Source organism: Neopelma chrysocephalum, unplaced genomic scaffold, assembly GCF_003984885.1.
Source record: "Neopelma chrysocephalum unplaced genomic scaffold, ASM398488v2 Primary Assembly neopelma1_22, whole genome shotgun sequence".
Lineage (NCBI taxonomy): Eukaryota > Metazoa > Chordata > Aves > Passeriformes > Pipridae > Neopelma > Neopelma chrysocephalum.
In genome coordinates this window covers 30,879,679-30,899,456 of record NW_020897689.1, presented here as the reverse complement: position 1 = coordinate 30,899,456, position 19,778 = coordinate 30,879,679, and the positions used below count along the sequence as shown (strand labels likewise).

The following is a 19,778-nucleotide window of genomic DNA, read 5'->3' as shown; positions in this document are numbered from 1 at the left end:
ACCATCCCATCAGAGAGCTGACTGCATTTCTTTATCATATAAAGACTCCATGCTACAAGATTTTATCATCACACTTGCTGTATTTCACTGTGCAAGATAAAACATGCTAACATCTGAAAAAGTTGGCTGAATCCTTCTTGTTGGAGCTTTGTTTGACCATATGGCACTGCCTCAGGGATGAGTTTATTACCAGCCTACCTCCAGAAATTCCCTAAAACTTAATTTTTTTTTTCACACTACAAGTCACCAAAAAATGATGAGTATTTTTGTGCAAATACTGGATTATTAGTAATAATTTTGCAAATATTTACATATTTTTGATTTACCAGACAATCACGATTAGTCTGTCTTCTGCTTAAGAAAAACCTCTTCTCCTGCTAATGTTTCCTTAAGCCATCTGTCACTAGAAAATTATTATTTGCTTTCTGATGATAGAGTAGCCTAATAGTTGCCTTTTATTCAAAGCTCTAAGTTTGCACAGCATGCTGAGAATGGCATGAAATGAAAACAGACCTAACAGATCTGCTTTTAAGCAAGAATTAAATGGCATGCTAAATCCATTCTTCCTTTTTTTGCTAAAGGTCATGGCTAAAGAATCTGAGACTTTGCTAAGTATTTAATATTGCAACATTGCTAATCAACTGCAGTTGACGTATTCCCTGTCTACTAGATGGAAAAAAATTTATACTGTGGAAACAGTATCTGTGTTTCTCTTGACCCATCTGAGGCCCCCGTTTTCACTCACACTTCTTCTAGTCAACTTTACCAATCATGTCTCCTCCTTGAAAGCCTGGACTATTTATAGAGCTTTTTACTGCTACAATTTCTAGATCTCTTTGTCTCTTCACATGTTGTGAAAATACTGTTTATTTCCTGCTGTGCTCTTGGGAAATGAAACACAGTGGGATGAAAACTTATGCAATACAACTATTAGATTGTCTATAGTCATTTAAGCACGGAACTGGTAAAATCACTGTAAGAAGTTTGTCAGGTGATAAGGTCATTCTCTAATTACTTTGCATTTTTCATCTTTCAAACTAGAATTATCTACTGATTTAATGGATCCTTAAAGAGAAACACTATATTTTATGCAGTGTGATAACAGGGATTCACTTTTTATTTATGACATGCAACTCTAGCTGTTTTCTCATTGTAATTCATCATAGTACATCTGTTTTTACATAGTAATATTAAAAAAATAATCAAATAACTCTTAGCCTGTCTCTGACATGTCCTTTCATATTTACATACCTTTCCTTCGCAAAACAGAAAACGCAAACATTAACATTAGAAAAACTGCCTGACACAATAAAGCATGAGTACTCTTGAAGCTGGCAGTCAAGAGCTAGGAACCTAACCAGGTATATTTGAAGGAGTTTTTTTAAATGTTGGACAATGCAGGTGAAAACAAATAGTAAAAAGTGTTCCGCACTCTTGTGACATCAGTTGTCTTGACTTTGTCCTATTCTTCCATGACCCATTTGTGTATCACAATGGCACTCAGCAGGCCCAACTTGTCTAAAGAAAAGATGAAACCTGTGTGCAACTCAGGACGGAAAGAGTAAGAGTGAGACAGTTCTTTCCTCCTTGGAAATCTGAAGGATGCTCAAAGATAATGAATATATTTTACATTTTATGAACATTTTTTTTTATTTTTCAGGTCCCCTCCCTTCAAATGTGTTGCTAAGCCTTTTTTTCTCTAATAATTAAGTTCCAGAGATCCAAATGACTCTCACTGGAGCTGTCGAACTGCTTATTGAAGAGGGTTTGGGTTTTTACCAGTCCTTCTGCACACAGATGAATTCAATCCTTGGTTCTTGAGCCTGAATTCACCCTTTCTGTAGTAGAGTTGAACTTTCCTTTGGTTCCCTGGAAGCAAACAAATTTTCTCAGTTTATACAGTTAAGAATATAATTCTGCTTTTGGACATTGCTATTTAATTGCTAATTAATAGATCCAACTGTGAATTCTTTCCCTAAGGTAACTCACTTATGCTATTTCCTCCTATTTGTTTCAGTAATAGGGCCTACCAATCCTTTATAGAATATTGTTAAAGCTCAGTACATATTTTTACCTTCATGACCTGAATTACAGTTCTCTGTGATTATCACTTAAATTTATTCAGAGTAACACAGTTGAACTTTTGGAGTTCTCCCTACCTCATTAACTTTTCAGTTCAGCCACCAGTTGGGTCTTTAGTAGAGGTGTTAGATTGAAAAACAAACACAGTGACAATCATCTTAATGGGCAATGAACATCATATGACATCTCAGCTATCTACCTGGCTGTTTAAATACTATTTATAACACGGATTATGGTCCTTTTGTGAATAGTCTCCTTGATTTACAGACTCCTCCTGCCAAATATTAGGAGGGGAGGTTATAAAGATCAGGAGTGTCTGAAAGGGTAATCCATTTGAAGTAAAATATTTTTCCTTTGACTGGGCATATTTTGTTTTTCTTTCTTATGAATGTTTCAAGAGACAGCAAATGATTTATTTTAAAGTGACCATAATTCAAGGTTATGCCGATGAAATAAATGTCACTCTCTTTGATTTAGATGTTCCAATCTTTCCCTTACGCAAAGACTATGTTGGTTTCATTTGCTTTATAAATAATCTTTCTCCCAGAGTTACCAGCAAACTGACTCACACATCGTTTCTCTAGCAGGTAAGTGGATGTTTACTAAATATATCTAATGTCAGAAAGCCTTCTTCGATAAGTTAGTGAAAAATGCAATGTTATTTGTGGAACAAAGTGCCACATTTCTAATGTTCTCTAAAATCTTTCATCTTACATTCTTCTTTAAAGAAAAATTTTGGCAGAGGTTTTATGCCTCTTGTATGAAGCTTGAGTAAGATTTTTTACTTTATCACCTGAAGAAATTAATTTATACAGAAGGTTCTACTGAAATGTTTCTTATCTTTTGTACACTGCTTTTCCTGCTTCATCTGTTTTTTTTGTTGCATCAATCAGAGGCCACACATCCCTCAGAGACCTTTTAACTGGTTATCAATGAGTCTTCTTCTGGATCTGGACTGGGAATTGTCTAAGGAGGGCTACTGCTGTCAGGTATAGTTTTGTTGCATTCAGTCTGCTCAGGGAGACCAAATTCCGTTCTCACTTACTCAAGTGTAAACATTGAATAATTCCATTGATCTACCTGATAGTTATAGATTTCTCAGTAGACTGTGTGCTTTGGTGCACTCTAATTGCCAATACTCAGAGATAGTTAATCCACAGCAGAGGAAGGCAGTGGACAGCAGAAGTCTCTGCCTTGAAGCAGATAACCACAAGGAAAATTGGGGCAGAGTAAATGCCTATAATTTACACATGTTGTTGTAGATGCCTGAACTAATATTTATCCTCCGACTTTCCTCGTCACTTTTTTCAGACCAGAAGCAGAAGCCAAATTGCACCACATGCACACACACACACACACACCCAGATATACATGTAATTCTGTGGTACTTGTGCAGAAGCAGAAACACCTGTTCTACCACAGCATCATTGCCATGGGGGCTCCATATGTTAATGCATGGAAAAAACAAGCTAGAATGACCTAATTTAAGGTCTCTTCATAAACTTCCGACTCCTCTCCAGAGGTGGCTTTGGATGACAGCACACCTTTTTCAATGAGATTGTGTTGTCTTCACCTGTAACAGAGGCCATTCTAGCACTGAATGCAGACATCCAACCAGCGTAAAGTTTTATGTGGCCACTACTCCAAATGCAAGCAGATTTTTATGGGCTTGCAAAATTCATGTTTGAGTCTTTCTACTTTTGCTTTTCTATTCATTCTCCCTCTCAGACATATGGGATGAAGATGGCTCTGAAAAAACACATCTCAAAGAGGTATTTTCTTGACCCTGTTGAGCCCACACATTTCCCAGATAAAATAACCATCTATTTAATTATTTTTTTAATCATTGTCTTTTCACTATTTTTACATTTTAGCATAAAGAGATATAAATTTACTTGTTCAGTAGCAAGATAAAAAGTACAATGGCACTTTTAAGTAGTTCTCAGGAAAGAAGATACTTTATCTTTAATGCATGTTTTTTTCAATAAGACATACCTGGGTTTACAAGATAATGATAATGTGCTTAAATGTTATAAATCCACATTCTTGTTTTCTGTCATTTAAAAATATTAAAGATTATTCTAATGGTACCGTTTACTTTGACTATTATTTTGTTTGCAATTACTGAAGCAAACACAGCCAGAAAAAAGATGAATGGGTCCTAAAGGAAAATCTAGGAGTACTGCTTTCTTAGAGCAGAAACACAGAACTTCTTTTTCAAGAAATAGTTAAAGCTTTTGATACTTGTTGATAACATTTTTCTGATGGCATTATTACTGGCAAAAAATGATTTACTGGAAAGAGTAAGAACAGAGCGGTGGCCTCCAGAAACGTCACTTGAAGGCCTTTTGATTGATTTTTACAGTGAACCAAAGAGCTATTTGTACTGTATTCAAATTCAACCTAATTTTTCATTCCTTGTAGAAAGTTACAGCTATATATAGGCTTAAAATTAATTTATTCTCAAACAAATAAGAAAGAATAGTGTAATGAAAGCAGACTACAAAGTCTGGGGCACAGTAACTAATATTTCAAAGAAACATGAATCATCCCATTACAGTCTTAATAAAGAAACATATATTTGTAACTTGTCACTAAGTCACTCCAATGGCTTGAGACTGATCTACTGGGGTGAAGGATGTGAGCAAAGGGTATAAGTGCATCACTTCCAAAGCAATTACTTGCATCAGGCACAGCAAGGTTTGTTTGAGGGGGTTTTTTTAGATAGAGTATGCTGTTCAAAATTGCAATAGACTAATAATTATATTTCTTAATGTATCACAACTTTACAAAACAACAGCAGCTTCGTGGAGAGCGAGAGAAAAAAACAACTCTCATGATCACTTATGCTGTCCAGCAGCAAAGATGGGAAATCTTCACTGAATTTCATTCTCTTCCCTGATAGCTGTGTATTAAATGACTTGAAAAAGTTCCCTGTCTCCAGGGCACAACGTGCTGTCTGTGCTGGGGAAAAGACCCCTCTGAAGTGCAAGTACTAGATAAGGAAGCAAAACACCAGTCAGTAGTACATTAGTTCATTTACAACCCTCGATTTTCTACAGGTCCTGGTTTTATCTCTCTATAGATCTCTCACATTCAATAAATTGTCTACACACTTGATATGAAAAGGATTATTTCATAATGACTTTGTGAGTATTCTGTGTTTATGCTTCATGACAAAACAAGTGTCTTTATAAAACCTCCAACACTATATGCAGTTTTTTTAGTTCCAAGTACTTGAGATAACAGCATAGCTTACAGCCTCAACAGTTGTATGTGAAAAATTATACTGCTACAAGGAGTTAATCAATTAGAAAACATTTCCTGACTCTTCAGCTTTAAGTTCTTTTTCTCTCTGTTATTTTAATGGTTCTTGACATTTCATTCATAAACACACTGAATAATTCCTTTTCCTCTCTGCTACTGCAAAGATTTATTTTTAGTATATTGAGAACTCAGACCATCTTTTCTTAATCATTTTTACTTTTCTTGTTTTCAGTACCTTTGCTGAAGTACCCAGGGCTTGTGTTTAATGAAGCTACACTCTTACCATACAGAGAAGAGTAGTCCTGGCCAGTTACTTTTTGCATGGCTTATATGCTTTATTTCATTTTCTCTTGTTGGCAACAAAATCACAGCATATTGAATATACCTAACTTTAAATGCAAATAAGGAAATCTTTCCTGATAGTGGCATTTTTCATTAATGATTAAAGAAACACATAATTGTGTTATTTCAGTGTTGATCTTAAGGGGAAAAGTAAAAGAAGTATTCATATGAAGTAAACCAAACTTTTAAATTTTCTTCAACTGTAATCTTTGCAAGACCTCCAGTCTGTCCACTGTATGATTTGGTCAGAAAATTCTTACAGTTTTCAAACTCAGGAAAAACATAGTATATAGAATTCTCAATCAAAATATACACTCATATCTTACCTTTAGCATTTCAGCAAGTATGATTTACAGCCTAATTTCACTCTAGAAATGCTTTTTACAGGGAAGCCACAGTTGTAATCATACAAGTAATATTTTGCTAGCAATTAGCCCAATTGATATATGTATGGCTTTATTGACAACAATTTTTTTTGTGATTAGCTTGTATATGTATACTCTTCCCTTTTTTGTCTCTGCTCTTTTCTTCAGAAAGTACTGTCTCTATCGGTGTAAAGTTATTTCTAAGTAAGTAGTAGACATTGAAATCATACGGGATGTATATTCATTATTCTGATGCAGTAAATCTCCAAGATAAATGGCAGAGAACACGCTTATACAGAAAACATTTATTTAGGTCTGATGACAGTTCATGAACTTGAGTTTAGGCAACAAAATGTTATATAATGTCCACACATGTGAGGTATCAGAATAGCTGTAATCAGTCATTAACACCTGGCTAACCCTAGAACACTAGAGAGAGATCAAAGCAAAAGAATAAATTATCTAATACATTATGGATACTAATTGCAGTTGTTCATAAAATTTCAAAAGATGATATGATAAAACAACACCAGGTATCATAGTATCTTAATTTTTCCTAACAGTTCTCACACACCCTTATTTAATATTGTTTTACCTAGACTGTAATTTTAAAGAATAAAAAATTTTTAAAAATACTTAGAAGGAAAAATATTAGATCAAAACTACAGTTACGTTATTCTGTATTAAATTAGTTTTTCACATGAACAATATTTACTTTGATGAAAAGATACAGGTTCTGGCACCTGAAAAATGAAACATAAGCAAAGAGTCCAACTACCTCACTGTTCTCTGACTACATGGTAATTTTTTTCTAGCATGTACCTACAACAGTAAGCAGGGGAAACTCAAGTTTCTGAAAGACCTTCCTTGGAAAGAGATCTTTCTGTTACACCTAAATGCCAGTGACTGAAACTTCGCATTCAAAAGAGGATGGAAATTAATGGTGTTACTCTTTTGCCATTCACAGCTGCTGTTTTATTCAGTGGCTGTTGAACAAAGTTTTTGAAATATAGATTTTTTTAGTTTTGCATGAGAGAAAATTATCAAATGGACACTTTTTTTGCCCTCTCGGTTCCTGATGAGAAACATCAGTACTTTCAGCAGGATTCCCAAAGGAAATTTTGGGAAAGTTTCCTAAGAGGAAGGATATGGTTAATCAGCCTTCATAGGGGAGGAACCCTGGCCTCCGAGTTTCACTAGCAAGGAACTACTCATGCTGGTGTTTGTACATAGATTGTTACGCTGCTACGGATGTCTGAGCTGGATAGAAATAGCATGGTCTTGGCACTGGTAGAAACGTAGTTTTTGGCATAATGCTCACAAAGTTAGTGTTAGTTTACCCTGAGAAAACTGGTATGTGTGGTAGCTTGCAGGCATGCCAGTTCAGTGTGCTGCAGCCTCTGCACCGGTCAGCCCCACCAGCATACCCCATTTTCAGGGTACACCCTGGTGTAAGGATTATTATGTGATACATACACATAATAATTGCTATAGCTGTTTAGGGAAGAAAATATTTGGAAGGCTCCAGGGAAATAACAGGAGATAACCTGAAAGAAGTGCAGTTAGAAAGGGAGAGCGGGAAATTTGCCTTTCAGCACAGTGAGTTGCTCAGGTGGCTCAGAGCTTGCTGTGAAACCGTAACCTCTCACAAAGTTACCAGTCTGCTCTCCTCCAGAAAGAAAAAAAAAAAACGAATGTTCACAGGTTGCTTCAAAAAGGAACAATGTTTATATACTATTGAAAAACTGTGCTTCCCCTAAATTTTAGCGACTTTCTTGGACGCTTCCTGCACTATTTGGGTCTATTTAATAAACGGTAAGATTTAAAATTGAGGTTGTCTGAGGAAACTCTTCCCTTCAAGAGTTTAACAACTGAAGCTGAGGATGTTTCATTTATGATCTGCTACTGTTCCTCAAGCAGAAAGGTTTCTGTTCAAGTTTTTTTATACAGGCCATGTTGAGGTACCTTAAGCACAGTCAACCTAGAATTCAGTGAGATAGTTTAAGTATTCTGACATAGCCAGTGACCCTCACTTTAATTATGGCCAGAAAAGCTACAGGAGGTAGAGAAGCTAACAGGACCCTTAGTAATCTATATACTGTAGAGTAATTCTTCTTACACAGTTACTTCTAACAACTGTAAAGCACTATACAATGTGCAGGACAAGGCAGAATCAGGCTCTGTGTGGTTTTTACACTTATTTTCTTGTTCAGAGCTAAGCCCAGCTGGTAGACAAAAAGAAATGCCCATCAGCAAGTGTAAGAATCCTCCTGTCCTCATAGCTCACCTGCCTATAAAAGGTCCAGTCACCTTTATCCCCTTGAAAGCCATTGCCTGCCTACTGAAGAAAAAAAGAAAAAAAAAAGTTGTTATTTTGTTTTTTTAACAGCTTCTTTAAAAATTAAACCTCCACATCCATATTTTTGAGAGGCTCGTTTCCTTCCTAAATGCCTGGAACACCTGGAAAAGCTGAAAACAAGAGAAAAGGTAATTGTCCATAGTTTTTTTTCGAATGTATCTTGATAAAAAATTGTAACATTTTGGCTTGGTTTGACTGAAAAAATACATAGTTCCCATCCATGGGACTTTGACTGGCATTTTCAAAGAAGGTCATCCTAAGCAGCACCAGGCAGCATAATCAGTTCCACTACGACCAAGTTTTAGAAGGGGAACCAGGTACCCCAATGATAGAGGTACTTTGATTTAAAACAGTTAGAATTTATACACTGGATAGCTTTGGAGATTAAATGCTAGAGATAATGACATCAGAGGTAAGTGCTAATATATTGGAGACTTTAGGATTGAGAAAAAGTCGTGGTATTTCAAGTGACAAATACACACCTCTGTATATACTGAATCGATTGTGAAATATGCTGTGTATACTGTGTCCGATACACAAACCACTTATTTTGTTTCATTCCTAATGAATTACATTTTTCAAAACATTTATATGCATAGAACAGGGAATTATTACCTTTAATGGTTCTGGAAAGAAATCATTGCATCTACATAATTGTCTAGTTATCTCAGCTGTTTTGTGCAGTCCAAAATCTGAAAAGATTACTCAATACCTTTTCTGGTTTTATTTACTGCCAGCTATTTAAAGAACAAGTACGCCTTGGGATCTCTCTGATAAAGGGATGTATAGTTTGCTATTAGAAAAAATAATAGATGCAAAAAAATCCTGGGATTTTATACAGTATTCAGGGTATATAATTTCTTTATCTTATCATTATAGTTTGCAACTGAAATTACTTTTATTGCTAGTACAGCTGACTAGGACAGTTTATTTAACATTTTGGGATTGAAGGGAAGTGTGGTGTTTATTTATTTAATGAATAAGTTTTCATCCAATTAAAGTAAAAATCAAGTGCAGACCTATTATTCCCAGACCTTTCAGATGCTAATTCATTGCATTTCTACCATAGAAAAAATTGTATTTTGGTTATCAGTAGGCACTGGGCACGCAGTGCTTTCTATCCAAGATTGATCCTGAGGAGTACTGGGAGCTCCCAGCATCCACAGATGCATTCTCAGCCTTGTACCAGGAGAAGTACCACTGCTGACTCTTAGCTGTGTAATATAAACCAGTGCAAACATGGTTTCCAAGTGACAAGAGTGTTTTAAAGAGCCACACCATAATCACGGTGATGAATACAATTGATAGCTAATTTGACTTTGATTTGTTTCCTAAGTTTGTACGATATTGTCAGTACCATTTCTGGTCCTGGCTTCCATTTTCCCATCTTGTTGCTTTGTCTTGCTTTAGATAACTACCAACTGAATAGAAATTATTGATAATATTACAAATATATGCATTTCTAGTAACCACGTTTGCCATCAGCTCATTGCTCATTATACCTGCTCAGGAGACTGCCTCTTTCCAGATAAAAAGTATTTCTGAGTATCCAGTGTTACTGACCTGATGATTTCTGCCCCAGGACATGATGTTAACATGAAAAACAATGGGTTGAGGTTTTTGCATTTTTTGCTATACAGCTGCATTTGCAAATGTGTTTCAGATGTAAAGGTCTTCTGTTATCATTTGTTGCTTTTTGGCTGCATTTCTTACTAGTCAGACAAACTTATTCCTAGACCTTAAATGAGACCTTAAATGAAATTAGGTTGATGGAAACCTAACAAAACAGTGGGCAATATGCTGGAATGAGGCTCTCTGAAACAAGAATGTCTTTTTCTGGCTTTCTATTGTTTGGAAACAACATTAAGTGATATAATTATTCAGTTTGCTGTAAATGCACTAAAGTCCTTATAAGTTTTCTGTTCTGCCCAAATGTTGTACTTACTAAAGCGTCACTGTAAAATTATAAGCAGCAGATGTAATATATCATACTATTCATAATATTATATGCTTTCAGTAAAGGAAGCTTCATGTTTTTCAGGCAGATTATTTCAGGAATATGACTATGTCAAGAGAGAAGTATTATGAAAAAACAATTCTGAGAAAACAGTGACATAAACATATTTTTGCCAACTGATTCCCCTGTTCAAATCCAATTGAAATGAGGTTTTGTCTGAAGTGTCTGTGTTGTCTTTCTGTAGAGAGTGAAAATTGTTAAACAGATTGCTAGATTAGAAATCATAAAACTTAACTGTGACAGCAGCTCTAGGTGAGAATAGGAAAAACATATCATTACGAAGACATTGTCAAGTCTCTTATTCTTGTTAGTAACTCCTTCCTTCACATACTGACAGATGCTGACCTAATTTTCTTTGGAATGTTTATGCATGCTGCAGTGCAATACAGTTCACTTATTCCACTACACAGCCTGTGTTTTCACATATATGTGGGTACTCTCCTGAATACTTTCCTTAAGTGAGCTTGTTTCAATCAAATTCATGAAGGCAGGTGGTCCAAATCTCAGCATTCTATACCACAAGTAGCACCTTACTGGAAATCTCAGCAGATGACATTAGCAAACACAATTTAGAAACCTGTCTTCCACGGAAAAGACGCCAAATACATCCATCTCCATTAGGGCTAATCACATCCAGATAGCAGTTCAGCTGCCCTGATAACAGATATTGACACTTGCAGAGAGTATTGTTTACATGCAAAATAATTAAAATTTTGACTTCTCCCTTTGGAATAGTAACAGCGTATTATGGTATTCAACAACCCTGACTATGAACAAATGTCCAAAGGAATTTTAAGACTTATTGGTATGAAAGTGTCAAACAAACCTGTTTTAAACTTGAAAACAGAGGGAGAATCATTGAGTAATTTAGGTTGGAAAAAATCTTTAAGATCACCAAGTTCAGCTGTTAGCCCAGCACTGCCAAGTCCTCCACTAAACCATGCCCCCAAGTGCCACATCTACACATCATTTCAATACCTCATGGGATGGTGACTCAACCACTACTCTGGGCAGCTTGTTCCAATGTCTGACAATCCTTTCAGTGAAAATATATCAGTTCTTTAAAGAAGGGGATTTTCCAAATAGCAACTGCATGTGTGTTTTGCAAGACAGGCTACAAAAATGACAGGAAAAAATGTGTCTTATAATTTATGGGTCATATCTGAGCTAAATTAATGTTGTATCTATTTATACATTAATGAAAAAAGTAAAAAGCCTATTCTTTTTGAAAGATTCCTATATGCTTTGAGGTAGTTTAGATCAGGATCATTATGGAGAAAGGAAAACATCATCTTGATGCTGAAATAAACATTCAGTCTAATAGATGGTTGTAAAATACAGAAAAGAAAAGATTGTACTTTGGATCTTAGAAATATTTTCATGAAATCAAATTACAGTTTCAATATAAATTAAAAGGAAGCCTCCCACTACTATCTAATATGCCTCTAAAAACATCGATATTTACAAATCTTCACATCTAAATTAAGAGTACTTCATTGCACCATCAACAGTGTGGTGGTAAACATGTTACTCTTCTGGACAACAGTTTATCTTGGCATTGGTCTTATTTGTGTCTATTAATACTGCAAATCATGCGAGAAATGCCAGACTTTCTCAAAGAAAACAGCTGGGCCACTAAAGATTGCCAAATTCTTGAAGTCTGCCAGATTAGTTCAGTAAATGTGGTATGCCCATTGGTAAAGAAAACTACACCTATTTTTTAAAATTACTTTGAAGCTAAGAGATAATTTACACTTCGACTTTCTCTAAGGTTCAGTGAAGCCTTGAACAGGTCTTATTTTATCTAATCCAATTGTGCCTCTCTTTAGTGATAATATGTGTGTTTTCCATCACAGTAGGTGATATTTCAAATGTCTATTTTTGCCTTATCTGTGTGGTAAATTTCTTCTTGATATTTATGTTTCTACATGTTTTATTGCAGGAGAAATTCCAGATCTTTCAGTTAAGTCTTAAAATTGCTTCACATGAAGGAGAAAACCTTGATCAAAAGAAGAATGGTCTGACTCACAGGTCAGCTTCAGAATAAAGCCAAACCTAAAAAACAGCGATCCAGAATCTTTCCATGACCAGAAGAGATGAGCACTGAGAGGCCTTTCAACTTAATCAAACACCCAGGGCAGACAAGCATTCCTTCCCTTGAAAATATAAGTGATTTTTCCTTAAATGTCACTGACTGCACCCAGGTTGTGGTGCCAGAGGAAGTTTTTTTCACTGTTGCTGCTGCTGGAATACTGGAAAATCTGCTTATCCTTATTGCTGTTGTTAGAAATAAGAACTTGCATTTGCCCATGTACTTCTTCATTTGCAGTTTAGCCATTTCAGACATGTTAGGTAGCTTGTACAAAACTCTGGAGAACATCTTCATCATCTTGTGCAAAATGGGATACCTGACACGTCATGGGGACTTTGAGAAAAAACTGGATGATGCCATGGATTCCATGTTCATTCTGTCTTTACTGGGATCTATTTTCAGCTTGTTGGCTATTGCAGCAGATCGATACATCACTATCTTCTATGCTTTGCGGTACCATAATATCATGACCCTGAGAAGGGCCTTGGTTATCTTGGCAATCATTTGGACATTCTGTGCTGGCAGTAGCATTGCCATTGCCCTCTTCTCCTATGAAGCTGCAACAGTCATTCCCTTCACTATCCTGTTCCCTCTAATGATGTTTTTTATACTGTGCCTCTATGTCCACATGTTCCTCCTGGCTCGTTCTCATGCTAAAATGATTGCCTCACTGCCCACCAGCACAGTCCACCAGAGAACTAACATGAAAGGAGCAATTACATTGACTATTTTTCTTGGAGTTTTTCTTTGCTGCTGGGCCCCCTTTGTTCTTCACATTCTCTTAGCAAGGTTTTGCCCACATAACCCTTACTGTGCTTGCTATATGTCCATTTTCCATGTGAATGGAACACTCATAATGTGCAATGCAATCATTGACCCTATGATTTTTGCATTCCGAAGCCCAGAATTGAGGAGTACATTTAAGAAGATGTTCTACTGTTCCAGGTCAAACTGGAACTGGAACTGGTAAACGCTTAGTGAAAAATGAAGATTATAGAAGCACCTGTGGAGTGCTGTGCAACATCTGCTTGCAGAGTTAAAAATACCAACGAGTATGCCCACAGTAATACTTTGTTTATTGCAGTGTATTGACAGTGATTTTTCAGAAGACTACCAAAGAATATATAAAAACTAAGTATGCTTACAAATCTTTGTCAAGCAGACCTCCAGAGATATTACTAAGCTAATTCTGTTTACAATGTTCATGAAAGTTAAAAAAAAAACAGTCTTAACTATCTTTTGTCATTTCAGAAAAGCTCAAATTAAATCTTTTGCATCCGGTGTTACATTACCACTGAGATGAGCCAACTCACTCTATATCAGTAATTTCAATTCAAGGTGTATAGTACTTTAAAATTCTGTTGTTTAAATTGCAGTGAAATGAGCATTTATTTCTAAACTGCACATTTGTATAAAAGTCTATGATTAAGAAGAAAATATGGATTTTGCTGAAAGAGTGAACTCATGACTCTTTATCATCTAGTCTCCTTAAAATCATGCAATTAGTGACCTCTAAGTTTCAAAACAATTTTCAGAGTGTAAGTTCAAGAGAAGAGGATATTTTGGACTGAACACTCCAAATGTAAATGATAATGCAACTATATGATAAAATGTTAACCTCATAATATCTAAACATAGAGAAATAATCATTAAAGAAAGCACTATACCTTTAGCCCTGCAATGGGGAGCATCTAAGACGGAGTTATATCAAAATCCAAAATTCAGCAGTAAAACATAACATTGAAATTCTGTTTAAAGTCCTTTGCTAAGGACTCATTCTCTTGTGGAGACTCTGGCAGTTAGGTCTTAGAAAGGTATCCACAGGAAAGCTGGGGGTGAACAAGGTCGTGGCTACAGCAGACCTCAGATGGTGCCAGCTACTACTGCTTTCTTTTGCCACACCAGAATGTGGCAGCACAAGGTAGTCAGTAGACAAGTGTGGTTTGGTCTGGAGGAAACAGATCACCTTGGACCCGGCTGCCTTCAGCCCTCATCTGACTACCCTCAGCTACACAAAAGTCTTAGGAGCTGGCTGGTTCCAACCACCTTTTGCAACATCCCCAGGCCCAGGGCAAAGACAAGGAGTAGCAGTCACTCACAGATCCTGAGCCAGAGCCCATCTCCCAAGGAGCTGGGCTTCTACCTTACCAAACAAAATCCATCCTACAAGCACACCTTTGATTGTACTCCTCTTGGCCCTACTTCAGTGGCACAGCAAACTGTCCTCCAGTAACCCAGCATCTGCCCACTCCTTCCCCGACTGTCCCACTGTCTTTCCCAGCACCATCACCAAGCCTCCAGCTACCATTTATCTGCAAAACACAGAGCAGTCATGGTTATGCAAGTTAGGGTCCAGTGAGATTTTTTTCCATCTAGCTTGTTAAAACATGGCGCCGACACTTGGGCAGAAAATTTTTTGCAGGTTTTATTCCACATCGTTTTCTTTGACTTAAAAGTATTTCTACAGTTACTCATGCTGGATCTCCTACTGCCATGAGATCCAAGCACTGTCTGGAACTGGTTCCCACCAGAAATTAACTGCCTGTTCTTTGTAGCCTACCTGGTCTAATCTGTGGATACAGTCAGATCAACACCCCAGAGCATGTGTTCCTGTCATGATGCCTGAGCAATACCTAAATCTTTGTGATTATGTCTGTAAATTGATGATAGACACTTGATGGCTGTTACTGTTAGAGTCTGCCTCTTTAATAATAATAATAATGGCCAGTCTTCGCGAACGAAGATTTGGGGAAAGGTCTTTTACCTTTCCAGCCTGCGCAATGGATTTTTTAGGTGAGACACAGCCTGCGCTGAACTGAGCCCACCCTTTAATCCTAAGGTTCATCTGCCGGGGCCAAGCAAGCTTGGACAATGGCAGTGAGGTCCTCAGGACGTAGGTTTGTTTAGAGTGACCTTCTCATAGATGGATGGCCTCACAGGGATAACGAGCTACCATCTGCCCGGGGGACTTGGGATTCGAACCCGTGGTCGCAGCAGTGAGAGTCCTGCATGCTAACCACTAGGCCACCAGTCTGCCTCTAATGCCCAGACAACCAGCAAGACTAGGGAAAAGCTGCAAGGTAGCCAGGTTGCAAATGACGAGAACTACCTGTTGTTCTCCATTTTTGTCTTAGAAACAACAGAATTTGCCATTTTTACTGGGTAAATTTGTAAGAAAGATGGATCTTCTCTGCATTTGCAGTACAGCTGAAATCTGTGTCTACAATATTAGATCTCAAGATGAAACCAGGGGTTATGGTAAAAGAGTCAATATAAAATTCAAAAGACACATATAAACCTTTTTTTTTCAGGTTGCACAAATGAAACATTCTCTTGAAAATATTTCTTTTCTGGAGACAAACAGTCAGGAAGAGCACAAAATAATTCTTGTATAAAAAAGCTTCTAGAAAGATTTTATTTTTTCAGTCTGGCTACATTTGTTGCATGCCAGCAGATGGGTAAATCTCCATACATTATCTCCTAACTGACTGTAAATTTCACTTGCATTTCAGTTGTTCTGCAGTGTCCAAGAAAGTCTCTCTGTCTCACATGCTAATGTCTTCATATATTTCCCTATGTTGCTCTTTGAACAGGTTCTTTAAGCTATGATTTGTGAACCTTTAATCATATTGTGCTGAAGTTATTATTGAAATTCTCCTCTGATATATTAATGTATAACAGTGAACACTTTCCTCAGATTTTGGGACTTCCCTTCATCTGCCCAGCTTTAAATTACAAATTTTTGGGAGGCAGAACTGTACCTTAGCTTTGAAAGAAAAAAGTTCATTTGGATCCTACCAGAAGCTAACAAACCTGAAAGGAACATCTAGTCCTTTGAAAATCACAATCAACACTACAATCAATGTTTCGTTTGGAAGCATCCACAGAACTTCATAGCCTCTGGCAACAAAACATTTCCTAGTCACTTGCTGCAAAGTCAAATAAGAAAAGCTCCTCCTCTGTTTTTGTTGTTTTGAACTGAACTTCATGTTCAGGAACAAAGTGAACAAATCTGATAAAGACACCCAGGGGAATTAATTCCACTTGAACAGCTGGGATGACAGTGAGAGACAAACTTGCAGAGCAGTTTTATTTTGTTCACAAATTAGCAAGACAAATGCAGGGGTTTTGTGAGAAAATATAGTTGAAAGTTTATTCATGTGAGAAAAATCTTTTTTCAGTGAATTATTGTCCTGGGCAAGACTTTCAGAAAAATAGGTGCCTTGGACTCCTATTAGCTGAACAAAATTTCAGTTTCTCAAACAAAATTAAACTCTTAAAATGATACCTTTATTCAAATAGAATTGTAGCTAAGTAGGGTATATTTTTTAATTCTCTTCAAGGTAATTGTAGCAGATAGCACCCATTGCATCTGTATCATTCAATAGCACTTTAATATGCCTTCATTTGAAGTGGCATCTTTTCAAAAGATACAATGCTGTCAAGAGCTTCCGATTCAAAGAGGATGACTCAAAGTACAATTCTGGAGAATAGAATGTGGCCACTTAAGAAAAGTTTTCATGTCCATTTGAAAGCAGTTTTCTCATGTCCATAAATCCCCTCACCTCTATAAGACAAAGATCGGACTGCTGGGCTGTCATATATAGTCTAATGAGTGACCATTAACTATCAAGTAATTCTGGATAACCCATCTGGAGTACAAATGCCTACTGAGTAACTAAAATTGTTTATTGCTTTTCCATAATTATTTTGTTTTACATTACGACTATGAGATGGGTTTGTTACACTACATTTGATTGCTCCATCAGCACCTTTATGCTACCATTTGCTACAACCTCAACAGTTACACCCAAACTTTGTATGAACTATCTGGATAAAGGTAGAGTTAGTCAAAAACCATTCGAGAACAAGAGGAGTTACTCCATCGGCAACTTCACACCCTCTGACAACCCGACCGAGGATGGCAGAGATGGAGCACATGACCTGGGTGGATACTTGTATTGAGAATGCAGCTGTAGTAAGCTGTATAGAAAGGTTTCCTGAACAAAAAGACAGATTGCCCTGATGGATCCCAGAGGAGCCCCATGGCCACTGGCCCCCACAATACCCTGACTTTGACCTCTTAGTTACAATGTCAGGCAGTTAAGAGACACTTTCACAGAGTCTGAAGCCACCCAGGAGCCTCTGCATCATCATGGCATGAGAGCGTTCAGCTCTGCAGGGAGTCTTGGTGTCAGCATAACACCATGAGGTTAAGTACAGCCTCTAAAGTCAGCAAGAAGTGTCTTCAGCCCCTTTAAAATCCTATCACCTGTGTTTTTCTGGGTAATTGTGCATGATAATTTAAATTGTGTCTCAGTGTTTGGTGGCACTGAAAGTATAGGTTAGATGTCTTCCAATTCAGAACTAGCTTACCAGTCCAGGGATTCCTGCAGCTACTCACTTTCAAAATTAATTATTATTATCCACCATGATAAATATGCATTTGAACTTTTCGCTTGAATTTTAAAGAGCAATCTACAGAGTTGCTTCACTGATGCACCATTTCAGTCTTACAGTCTACAGCCCTACATTTTCATTTACTTGAGAAATGAGATCACTGCCTAGCAATTTGGGAAATCATATCTGGTGTTACAGCTAAACCTGTCTTTAGCTGCCAGTCTGCGCAATGAGGAAAAAAAGAAGAGGGGAAAAAAGTGCTTCAGCCCAGCATGGAGCGGTCCATGTCAGAGGGCAAGCCGAGAGGAACTGACGGTGGCTTTGAGGCTCTCATCCACGCTTCCCCTCAGATCACAGTAAAGCCTTTGAAAGAGACTGGATGAGCAGGCAGTTGAAAGAAGCACAGCCTTGAAAGCAAGAGCTGGCTGGTTAATAAGGGGCTGAGAGTGGTAGCATTTCCCATTAGAGGACCTGGCACCAAGGGCAGTTAGAAGCCTGGGAACAGGCCCAGGGAAAATGATTGATGAAGAATAATTATTTTTTAAAATAATGGTATTAAATGAGTTAAATCATTTGTTCAGCCTGTTTCTAAACTGAAGGTTTTTTCTGGGTGGCTCAGGAGTGCCAGGGGCACAAGAAAGATCATCACACAGAGGGGTCCCGGGGTTGCCAAGCTGGAAACATTGCCAGCAAAGCCAGGGTCAGGTCAGGAGAGACAGGGGCAGGGAAACAAGAAGTGATTTCTAGGATTGGGTGGCACAGCATGGAAGTAAGCAGAACAGAGAAACAAACAGGTGGAGAGGCCCTATTCATCTTGCATTACTGAAAAGAAATCTGTAGAGCTGAGAGAGAAGCAGAAATGAAGTAACATTCAGGGTCAGATAAACAAAAGAAATATTGAGAGACGAGTGAAAGGAGCAAAGGTGTCCAGAACACTGCTTTTGCTCTTGATTTGCAATAACAACCAATAATTGGTGGATTTCTTCAACTTGCATTTTCCACTCTGTATTGATGTATCAGGTGGAAATATCCAGGCACTGGCAGTGGGGACTGCAGGGTGCCCTCTATGAGAAGAAGCCAGGACTCCTCCATGGGACAGAGCTGGTTCCACCAGCTTCAACAGACCCACCAGAGGGCACGGCTGAGCTCTGCAGTCAAGATAGTGGCACTTCTGTGCACATGAAAAGGTGAAGACGGTGCACAGCAGCCATGAGACAGGAGTGGGGGCAAATGCAAGAGAAACATTCCTACAGATACCAAGGTGAGAGACAAAGGAAGGTGAAAAGGCGCTGCAGGTGCTGAAGCAGCACTCCCTGACAGCCTGTGGAGATGACCATGGTGAAGCAGGTATTTCTCTGCAGCCCTTGGAGACAACCATGCCACAGCACCTATTCACACTGCAGCCCATGGAAGACCCCATGCTGGAGCAGGTGGATATTTCCTGAAGGAACCTGTGGAAAACCCATGCTGAATAGGTTTACGCCAGAGGAGAGGACCCAAGGAGAGGACCCATCCTGGAGCAGAAAATAATCATTAAGTGTAAGGAGCAGCAGAGAGTAACTGGTATGGCTGACCACAGCTCCAGTTCTCTATTGTGCTGGGGGCAGAGGACAACATAGGCTAAGAAATTAAGAAATGAATTTGGGAAGAAGGGGAGGGTGGGGGAAAGGTCTTTGTTTTGTCTTTGTTTCTCGCCATCCTGCTCTGTTTTAATCGACAATAAATTAATTTTTCCCCAGGTTGAACCTGTTTTGTTTATGACAGTAACTGGTGAGCAATCCTTCTGTCTGTATCTTGACCGACAAGCTTTTTTCATCTTATTTTCTCACCCTGTCCTGTTTAGGGGGGGAATTG

The 19,778-nt window shown here is 37.8% G+C and overlaps 1 protein-coding gene across 1 annotated transcript; it reads left to right on the top strand.

The window, feature by feature from the left end:
• Nucleotides 1–1,491: 1,491 nt before the first annotated feature.
• Nucleotides 1,492–13,568, top strand: MC2R (melanocortin 2 receptor). Its single transcript, XM_027672966.1, has 4 exons — nucleotides 1,492–1,561; nucleotides 2,976–3,071; nucleotides 5,168–5,231; nucleotides 12,375–13,568. The coding sequence occupies exon 4, from the start codon at nucleotides 12,529–12,531 to the stop codon at nucleotides 13,492–13,494; it is 966 nt and encodes a 321-aa protein (XP_027528767.1). The 5' UTR covers nucleotides 1,492–1,561; nucleotides 2,976–3,071; nucleotides 5,168–5,231; nucleotides 12,375–12,528; the 3' UTR covers nucleotides 13,495–13,568.
• The last annotated feature ends 6,210 nt before the right edge of the window (nucleotides 13,569–19,778 follow it).

What these genes read in the sequence shown, in the direction of transcription:
- MC2R (XM_027672966.1), top strand. Translation starts at nt 12,529, where the DNA reads ATGAGCACTGAGAGGCCTTTCAACTTAATCAAACACCCAGGGCAGACA.